Source organism: Neoarius graeffei, chromosome 9 (genome assembly GCF_027579695.1).
Source record: "Neoarius graeffei isolate fNeoGra1 chromosome 9, fNeoGra1.pri, whole genome shotgun sequence".
Lineage (NCBI taxonomy): Eukaryota > Metazoa > Chordata > Actinopteri > Siluriformes > Ariidae > Neoarius > Neoarius graeffei.
The window spans coordinates 71,523,733-71,533,642 of record NC_083577.1 but is presented as its reverse complement, the minus strand read 5'-3'; the positions used below and the strand labels follow the sequence as shown (position 1 = coordinate 71,533,642).

The window sequence follows — 9,910 nt, the reverse complement described above, 5'->3', positions numbered from 1 at the left end:
TTAAAAATGGCGCCAGCAAAGTTTTATGTTACAGGCATTCTCATCTGAGGATCAGCTATTCATACTTGTAACAGCTCATTAAACAAAAATCCCTAATTATTTTGGCAATGACGGAATGTAAAATCACTCCGTTACAGATAGGAGCCCAGATTTTAAATAAAAACAAACTGTTTTAACTGTAGGTGTTGTATTTAAAACTGTATGGATGTGCCAGATGGCAAACTATGTATGCAGGGCATTGTCATCTCATCTCATTATCTCTAGCCGCTTTATCCTGTCCTACAGGGTCGCAGGCAAGCTGGAGCCTATCCCAGCTGACTACGGGCGAAAGGCGGGGTACACCCTGGACAAGTCGCCAGGTCATCACAGGGCTGACACATAAAGTAGACACAGACAACCATTCACACTCACATTCACACCTACGGTCAATTTAGAGCCACCAATTAGTCTAACCTGCATGTCTTTGGACTGTGGGGGAAACCGGAGCACCCGGAGGAAACCCACGCGGACACGGGGAGAACATGCAAACTCCGCACAGAAAGGCCCTCGCCGGCCACGGGGCTTGAATCCGGACCTTCTTGCTGTGAGGCGACAGCGCTAACCGCTACACAACCGTAGGGCATTGTCAGTCAAAAGAAATTAATAATCCAAAAGTGGAGTCAGGGCAGCATGGTGGTGTAGTGGTTAGTACTGTCGCCTTACAGCAAGAAGATCCTGGGTTCGAGCCCAGTGACTGGCGAGGACCTTTCTGTGTGGAGTTTGCATGTTCTCCCCGTGTCTGCGTGGGTTTCCTCCGGGTGCTCCGGTTTCCGCCACAGTCCAAAGACATGCAGGTTAGACTAATTGGTGGCTTTAAATTGACCGTAGGTGTGAATGTGAGTGTGAATGGTTGTTTGTGTCTCAGCCCTGCGATGACCTGGCGACTTGTCCAGGGTGTACCCTGCCTCTCTCCAGTTTGCCTGCGACCCTGTAGAACAGGATAAGCAGCTACAGATAATGGATGGAAAGTGGAGTCTGGTCCATTAACTCAAGAATTTATTGCCATGTTTGTGTCCCGCAAACAAGCAAGTTATTAAAACCAAGAAGTACACTCAAAAGAAGTGGATATAGAAACCACTCACTGGGATTAGATCCTTACACACTAACAAAGAAGGATTTTTCCTATGAGTTGGAAAATTATCTATCTGTTGAGTTCTCTGACATCTCAAACTACCTGGTGCTGCAGACATCGTTCTACACGGACAAACAGATGAAAGCATTGAAGAATACAACTTTTTATATGCAGCTTGGGTTAAAGGTCTGGGGATCAGGACACTACAAGATAGATGGCGGTAGAAGGATCTAAGTGCAGGAAGAGTGTTTATTAGCAGGTGTGATATTTAAGTTTATTTTTATTGTGCTTTTAACAATAGACATTGTTGCAAAGCAGCTTTACAGAAAATTAAAGACTTCAAACATGAGCTAATTTTATCTCCAATTTATCCTCAATTAGCAAGCCTGTGGCGACGGTGGCAAGGTAAAACTCCCTCAGACGACATGAGGAAATATTAAATTATTTATAATATTATATTATATAATTATAATTAGTTATTATTATAGATTAACATTGTATGTTATTATAATTGTGATTATTTATATTAATATATTTACTCTATAATGTTTTTAATTAATTAAAATATATTTATCATCTATTATCATAATAACCAATTATTATACTACATAATCTATTACAAGGTGCCTGGTTGACCTGTAACTGTTGGACAGATGTTAGCTTGAACATGAAACATTCAACTGCTCAGGTTTAACATCTGGATTTTCCAAGCTTTCTGTGGAACATTGGTGCATTTTACAGCAACATAACTTTTCCATAATTTAATAACAAAATGTGAAATTATTTTTTGAATGCTCACAATATAGACTACTAGATTAGATTAAATTACATGAAAATCATGTATCTTTCCCCTTTAAAGGTGCATTTTAAATTTAAATATTTTTCAGGGCCACTGGGAGGAATTTTGGGACTCTTGCAGGTTTATGCACTGCACTGGGTAAGTTTTTTTTTTTTTCTTTTTTAATTGACATATGGACTTTCAGTGACCGTATTATGATATGATGACACCTATTGTAGTATTCATGTCCTTTCTTGTTTTCCTGTCTTATAGATTTATAGTATTGTGGATTTTATAGTGTTGTGTTGATATTTTGTTTGTGTATTGGTGTGAACTACTGTTTCAAACCAAAATGCCCCTTGGGGACAATAAAGATAATCCAGTCCAATCCAAAACAATTTTTGTTTCCTAAAGGTCTCCCTTGCTCCACTTGTGAGGGCCCTTGGAATTTCTTCCCAGAAATATAGCATAGAAATGTAGCTTCATTGTTTTGTATTAATATTTTATTTTAAATCAGTTTATGAAAGATTACAAGAATGCGAGATTTGTTTGACCAAAAATCTCTTTAATTAGTGCATACTTTGCATTGTATTTAACAACAACAAAAAACACTGGTCATCATTTGTTTTCTTTAGTATTCTTCTCCTTCTTCATCTTCATCTCCCATACTGTCAGTGCCCACTTCTTCATAATCCTTCTCTAGAGCAGCCATGTCCTCTCTGGCCTCGGAGAACTCGCCTTCCTCCATGCCCTCTCCCACATACCAGTGTACAAAGGCTCTCTTGGCATACATCAGGTCAAACTTGTGGTCTAGACGGGCCCAGGCCTCAGCAATGGCTGTGGTGTTACTCAGCATGCAGACTGCTCTCTGCACCTTAGCCAAGTCTCCTCCGGGGACGACAGTAGGGGGCTGGTAGTTGATGCCCACCTTGAAGCCAGTGGGACACCAGTCCACAAACTGGATGGTGCGTTTGGTCTTGATTGCGGCAATGGCAGAGTTAACATCCTTGGGCACCACATCTCCACGGTAGAGGAGGCAACATGCCATGTATTTACCATGACGTGGATCACACTTTACCATCTGGTTTGAGGGCTCAAAGCAGGCATTGGTGATGTCAGCAACAGAAAGCTGCTCATGGTATGCCTTCTCAGCAGAAATCACAGGAGCATAGGTGGCCAGAGGGAAGTGGATGCGAGGGTAGGGCACCAAATTTGTCTGGAACTCTGTCAGATCCACGTTCAGAGCACCATCAAATCTGAGAGAAGCAGTAATGGAGGAGACTATCTGGCCAATAAGCCTGTTAAGATTGGTGTAAGTGGGGCGCTCGATATCCAGATTCTTGCGACAGATATCATAGATGGCTTCATTGTCCACCATGAAGGCACAGTCCGAGTGCTCCAGGGTGGTGTGGGTAGTCAGGATGGAGTTGTAGGGCTCCACCACTGCTGTGGAAACCTGGGGAGCTGGGTAGATGGCGAACTCAAGCTTGGACTTCTTGCCATAGTCAACAGAGAGGCGTTCCATCAACAGGGAAGTGAAGCCAGAGCCAGTACCTCCACCAAAGCTGTGGAAAATGAGAAATCCCTGAAGGCCAGTGCACTGGTCAGCCTTTAGGGGTGAGAGAAAATTGAGGTTTATTTTCTATACTACAGTTGATTAATCTTTATAATTGTATGATTATTTAATATTTTAACACAAGTGTTATCATCTTCTAATTTCTTGTATTGAATTTGGCACTGGAATTAGGCCTGTCATGAAAGTACAACATTCTTGTAAAATGGGAAAACCTAACCAGTTTACGAGTCCGGTCTAAAACCAGGTCAATGATCTCCTTTCCAATGGTGTAATGTCCACGAGCATAATTATTGGCAGCATCCTCTTTGCCAGTGATGAGTTGCTCAGGATGGAAGAGTTGGCGGTATGTGCCGGTCCTTACTTCATCTGTGCGTAAAAATAGCACATAAAAATCATTAACTAACTGGATGACAAGTACGCTCAGTTGAAAGTTATATGCAAAACAGCAAAATATTAACTTAAGTAGTGTTCTCACGAGCTAAATCAGTGTCGTCTTACCAATTACAGTGGGTTCCAGATCTACAAAAATGGCACGTGGGACATGTTTGCCTGCTCCTGTCTCACTGAAGAAAGTATTAAAGGAATCATCTCCTCCTCCAAAGGTCTTGTCACTGGGCATCTGTCCATCTGGTTGGATCCCATGTTCCAGACAGTAAAGTTCCCAGCATGCATTTCCCATCTGGGCCCCAGCTTGACCAACATGCATCGAGATACACTCACGCTACAAAAGTACATCAGAACAGAATGTAACTTAAGAAAAAAAAAATATTTTATTTATAACTATGTTTTAGTTTAGCAGTATTATAAATTATTGTAAAATATAGTCCTTTGTAATTCGTTTTACAGGCACATTTTTTTTTCCATATGGCATCCGGTCAAAATACTGCCATATCAAACACCCAAGAATTTCTTAACTATCTTGACTAACTTTACTAACTAATAAGCAACGATCCAGTGTGGTCATCAGTGCCTGGGGCAAATTTTCATATTAGTGCTTAACTCACATCCACTATCAAATAAATTCAAAGGCCTTTTTTTCATCGCTCGTCTATTGTTCAGTTCACCCACTGGAATATTTGTGGGGTTTTTTAGCACAGTTTTGACCTTGCAATTTCATCACGAAAGGATAAAAGGCTATCATTTGTATGGCATTACAAATAAAATACAACCACGTTTTCTTCACTGATTCAAAATCATAAGAATTTCCCCATAGGCCTGTGCATGTCTAGTTTATAAGAACTGTGTTCGACAGGAAATAGCCCAGTTCCTTCGCGGGTAGCCCTCACTCCACCCCCTTCCCTGTCCCACTAAGCTGCACACTCTGCTTTGTGTAACAAGCAGAGATATCTCATCCAGGCCGCTTCAGCAGAACAGACACATCCATTATTCCCCAATACTCTAGTCTCTTCAATCTTTGTCAATCATGCCAGTGAATCTCTAAATCATAAGGTCATATGAATGCATTCATTCTCTGATAAATGAAGGCACTGCTGTCAAACAAGCGCGCTTTGTTGCTGGATTATTAGAAACGACATTTATAGATATTTTTAGGATTGCACAACTACTTGAATCTACTGTACGTTGCTCATTTAGACACTGAGAACTGAGTACTAAGCATTCCTTCCCTAATCTGTGTCTGTCTAGGATTTGGCTTTGAAGGCCTCAGCCACATCCTCTTTATTAGGATACGCTCTCTCTTTCTGCCCTTGACTGTAACTTTGTCTAAACATTTTCAAGGCTATACTTTGATGCATAACTATTCTTTAATTTGCAAAATATCTAATGGATTACATATTGAAAGTATAGAGATGGACAAAGTATAATTTACAGTTACGCCTATGTAACATTCTTTGTCTCTTATTAGTAAACACACACATTAAAAGTGTTGCTATAACTATTTTTTATTTTTTTTACTTCGATTACTAAAAGGAATGCTAATCAGAATTGATCTACGTCAGCACTTACCATCTTGAAAGATTTTCCTTCAGGCCGACTTGAGGGTTCGGAAAGAGAAGGCAGATGTGGAGGAAAGAGAGAGAGAGGTGGGGTTTTTATAGAGAGGGAGGAGAAAAGGAGGCAGGAAGCAAGACCGCCTGTTCGTCCTACAAAGACTTTTATGCAAAAAAAAAAGGCTGTCCTTCATACAGAGGAAGAACTTTTCTTCCTCTGGGAAGTACTGGGAGGATGAAAAAAACATCTGCACATTTTACTGGGTGTGTGCAACAACTTTTAAAGCAAATATTAAAAATACATATTAAATGTTTGTACTGGAGAGCTTTCTGCTGAGAGAGAACACAGTTTGTTTAAAAGTAGACATGACCTGTGCACATGAATACTACAACCTCAATTCCAAAAAGTTGGGACACTGTGTAAACTGTAAATAAAAAAAAAAAGAATGTGATAATTTGCAAATCGTAGAAACCCTATATTTCATTGAAAATAGTACAAAGACAACATTCAGTTTCAGCTGCTCAACAGTTCAGGGTCTCCTTTGTTGCATTTTGCGCTTCATAATGTGCTAAATGTTTTAAATGGGAGACAGGTCTGGACTGCAGGCAGGCCAGTTTGGCACCCGGACTCTTTTACTATGCAGCCATGCAGTTTTAATATGTGCAGAAAGCGGTTTGGTGTTGTCTTGCTGAAAGAAGGAGGGCCTTCCCCGAAAAAGATTTTGTCTGGATGGCAGCATATTGCTTTGAAACATGTATATATCATTCTGCATTAATGATGCCTTCCCAGATGTACAAGCTACCCATGTCATGTGCACTAATGCACCCTCATACCATCACAGATGCTGGCTTTTGAACTGTACACAGATAACAAGCCGGATGGTCCCTCTCCTCTTTAGCCTGGAGGATGTGGTGTCCATGATTTCTAAAAATAATTTCTACTTTTAATTTGTCAGACCTCGGGACAATTTTCCACTGCATGTCGCATCGTGTATAATCCACATCAGGTTTGATGATTGGGGTCCCCCCATGCCATCTCACCAGTCTGGTCTGCCAGTGATCTTCAAGGTTGCGTTCTGAGAGTGCTTTTCCCCGACAGATGTTAGAGCACCAGGACTTTCTGTCAAGGGCAATATCATGCCAGTCTTTGTTGAAGCTGAAAGCCTTCAAGTCGTCTTTTACACAGTCTTTCCAGCATTTCTTTGGTCAACCCCTTGGCCTTGAACCCTGCGCTAACTCACCGAAGAGAAGTTGCTTCAGCATCCGGGTGTTGTCCATTCTGCAGACATGGCCCAACCAGCGGAGCCTATTGCCTCGGATGATTGTCTCTACGGTGGGTAATTTTGCACATCTGAGGACCTCAGTGTTCGTGATGTGATGCCACCACTTGATGTTGAGCAAGCAACGTAAGGACTGTTAATGGAACACCTCTAAAATGTGGAGCTGCTTGGCGAGTGTTGGCCAGGTTTTGCTTCCATAGAGTAGTGTTGGAAGAACGATGGAGTTATACACCTTCAGCTTGGTCAAAATGGACAGGCCGTCCCTGCTCCAGCATCTAGAGTCAAGGGAGCGGAAGGCGAATGCAGCAAGACTTATCCGTTTCTTGATTTCAGGCATTAGGTCACCGTCATCTGCTAGTTCTTCTCCAAGGTAGGTCAAGCTATGTGCTCTCTTCAACTGGAAGTTGTCAAGCAGGATCAGGGGTGGTTTGGAGCACTGAGCATACATGACTTCCGTTTTGGTCTTACTGATGTTGAGACCCCACGATTTGCACTTCGCCTCAGTCCATTGTAAAAGAGCTCAGGCCCAGAGAAGGTGGCGGTGTTTCTGGATATTGTTTATATCTGGTTTTAACTTGCATTTGTGGATACAGTAATGAACTGTTTTCACAGACGATGGTTTTCTGAAGTGTTCCTGAGCCCATACAGTGATTTCCACTACAGACACGTGTCTGCTTTTAAGACACTTCTGCAGTGTCTCCTGAGGGTCTGAAGATCACAGGCATCCAATGTCAGTTTTCAGCCTTGTCTCTTGCAGACAGAGATTTCTCCAGATTTTCTGAATCTTTTAATGGTATTATGTACCATAGATGATGTGGTCCCCAAATTCTTTGCAATTTTACACTGAGGAAAGTTATTCTTAAACTGTTGTACTGTTTGCCCATGCAGTCTTTTACAGAGCGTTGAACCCCTCCCCATCTTTACTTCTGAGAGACTCCGCCTCTCTGGGATGCTCTTTTTTATACCCAATCATGTTACTGACCTGTTGCCAATTAACCAATTTTTTTTTTTTTAGCATGACAACTTTTTCGGTCTTTTGTTGCCCCGTCCCAACTTTTCTGAAATGTGTTGCTGGCATCAAATTCAAAATGAACATGTATTTAAAAAAATAATAAAATAAAATTTGTCAGTTTCAACATTTTCGGGAGTATGGGGTGCAACTGCATTTCAAGCCCTCCAGCACTTTGCTGGTGAGGCCTAAGGACCCTACTCCTGCTAGTGAACGATGTGGACCTGTGTACCTCATTCAATGTGAGAGGAGTGACAAGGAGAAGTGTAATGCTTCTTATGTTGGTGAAACTGAACGATCTCTTCGAACCAGATACATGGAACATAGACGCCCAAGTTCGATATCATCGGAGGTATCGCAACATATTCACAAACACCACATGGGACACAGGATACAGCTAGACAATGTGAAAATTCTAGACCAGGAGCCAGACTGCTTTAAACAAGGTGTATGAGAAGCCATCTACATCAGAACCCTCAAGCCCTCCCTGAACCGAGATGGGGGCTGGTACCAGCTTCCGGATATTTGGGACAACATTCTTTCAGGCATGCGTAATGCGTCATTTCCCCCTGACAAAGACTCTGGATAGAGTTGAAAGCTTGGGTAAGCAAGCTTTTTATGCAGTACAAAGTATTAAAAAAATTGATATGTTGTCTTTATACTATTTTCAATGAAATATAGGGTTTCCATGATTTGCAAATCTTCACATTCTGTTTTTATTTATGTTTCACACAGTGTCCCAACTTTTTTTGGAATTGGGGTTGTATTTAGTAGTATTTCTTCTTCAGAAGTTGTCCTCTGTTTTGTATTATAGTATTTACAAAGGCTTTCAAACTGTGCAAAATTCTAAAGTTGACAAAAAATCTAACAAATCTCACACAACAGTGTCGTCATACACTACCGTTCAAAAGTTTGGGGTCACCCAGACAATTTTGTGTTTTCCATGAAAAGTCACACTTTTATTTACCACCATAAGTTGTAAAATGAATAGAAAATATAGTCAAGACATTTTTCTGGCCATTTGGAGCATTTAATCGACCCCACAAATGCAATGCTCCAGAAACTCAATCTGCTCAAAGGAAGGTCAGTTTTATAGCTTCTCTAAAGAGCTCAACTGTTTTCAGCTGTGCTAACATGATTGTACAAGGGTTTTCTAATCATCCATTAGCCTTCTGAGGCAATGAGCAAACACATTGTACCATTAGAACACTGGAGTGAGAGTTGCTGGAAATGGGCCTCTATACACCTATGGAGATATTGCACCAAAAACCAGACATTTGCAGCTAGAATAGTCATTTACCACATTAGCAATGTATAGAGTGGATTTCTGATTAGTTTAAAGTGATCTTCATTGAAAAGAACAGTGCTTTTCTTTCAAAAATAAGGAAATTTCAAAGTGACCCCAAACTTTTGAACGGTAGTGTATAGTTAATAGTCGTGTTCCATTTTCTTCTTCTTCTTTCAGTAAAATATACATGAATTAATTTTGTGCAAAACAGTGAACACAGAATGACAGTGTAGTTTTAAAAATAAGCAGTACAGCTGGCTACTGAACACTGAGCATTTCATTCCAACATCATAATTTGACATTAAATTTAATCTAATGACCACATCACGCCCTCCTGTAGCTTGTGGGGGGAATTGTCTGGATATGTGAGAACACTGGATTCACAGGAATAGCTTCTGTCATATATTTCTCTTAAGGGGGATCATAAATTTTGAAAAGCACCCACTCTTTATGGATTGTCCTCTGCTGTGGTTTTCTCCTTTGGGACAGCTATCTGTAAGGGTCTGTGCTTGTTATTGTGTGAAAATCAATAATGTTTGTCGCATGTACTCACTACCACACAAATGAAACTCTGTATCATCCATTACTTTTGAACAGAGGGCAGCTGTGCCTTCATTTAAAATAAATACAGCATTTATAGTCAGCTTTTTTTCTTTTCAGCACAAGTAGTGTAAACAGAGTATAGGGTATGATGCAAACTAAAAAAAAAATCTTATTTTGTTTTGCATACAGAAATTTAGTTTGCAAATGCATACTAAAATAGTTTACATGATATTCACATTCAAAATACTTAGAACAGCCATTCTAAAAGTTAAGAAGTGTATGACCTAATTTGACATCTTAAAATCAAACTGAGGCTTGAACTTAATTACAAAATTGAAAAAAAAAATTGTAAATGACGTCTCACGGCGGGTGGCAC

The 9,910-nt window shown here is 40.5% G+C and overlaps 1 protein-coding gene across 1 annotated transcript; it reads right to left on the bottom strand.

The window, feature by feature from the left end:
• Positions 1-2,433: 2,433 nt before the first annotated feature.
• Positions 2,434-5,513, bottom strand: LOC132891983 (tubulin alpha chain). The gene is made up of 4 exons (XM_060930189.1): positions 5,431-5,513; positions 3,964-4,186; positions 3,683-3,831; positions 2,434-3,498 (listed from the first exon to the last, which is right to left on the bottom strand). The coding sequence occupies exons 1-4, from the start codon at positions 5,431-5,433 to the stop codon at positions 2,521-2,523; spliced, it is 1,353 nt and encodes a 450-aa protein (XP_060786172.1). The 5' UTR covers positions 5,434-5,513; the 3' UTR covers positions 2,434-2,520.
• Between the last annotated feature and the right edge of the window lie 4,397 nt (positions 5,514-9,910).

Coding starts and splice junctions, on each gene's coding strand:
- LOC132891983 (XM_060930189.1), bottom strand. Junction 3,832..3,963: donor TCTGGAACCCACTGTAATTG/GTAAGACGACAC, acceptor TTTTACGCACAG/ATGAAGTAAGGACCGGCACA. Junction 3,499..3,682: donor TAGACCGGACTCGTAAACTG/GTTAGGTTTTCC, acceptor TCACCCCTAAAG/GCTGACCAGTGCACTGGCCT.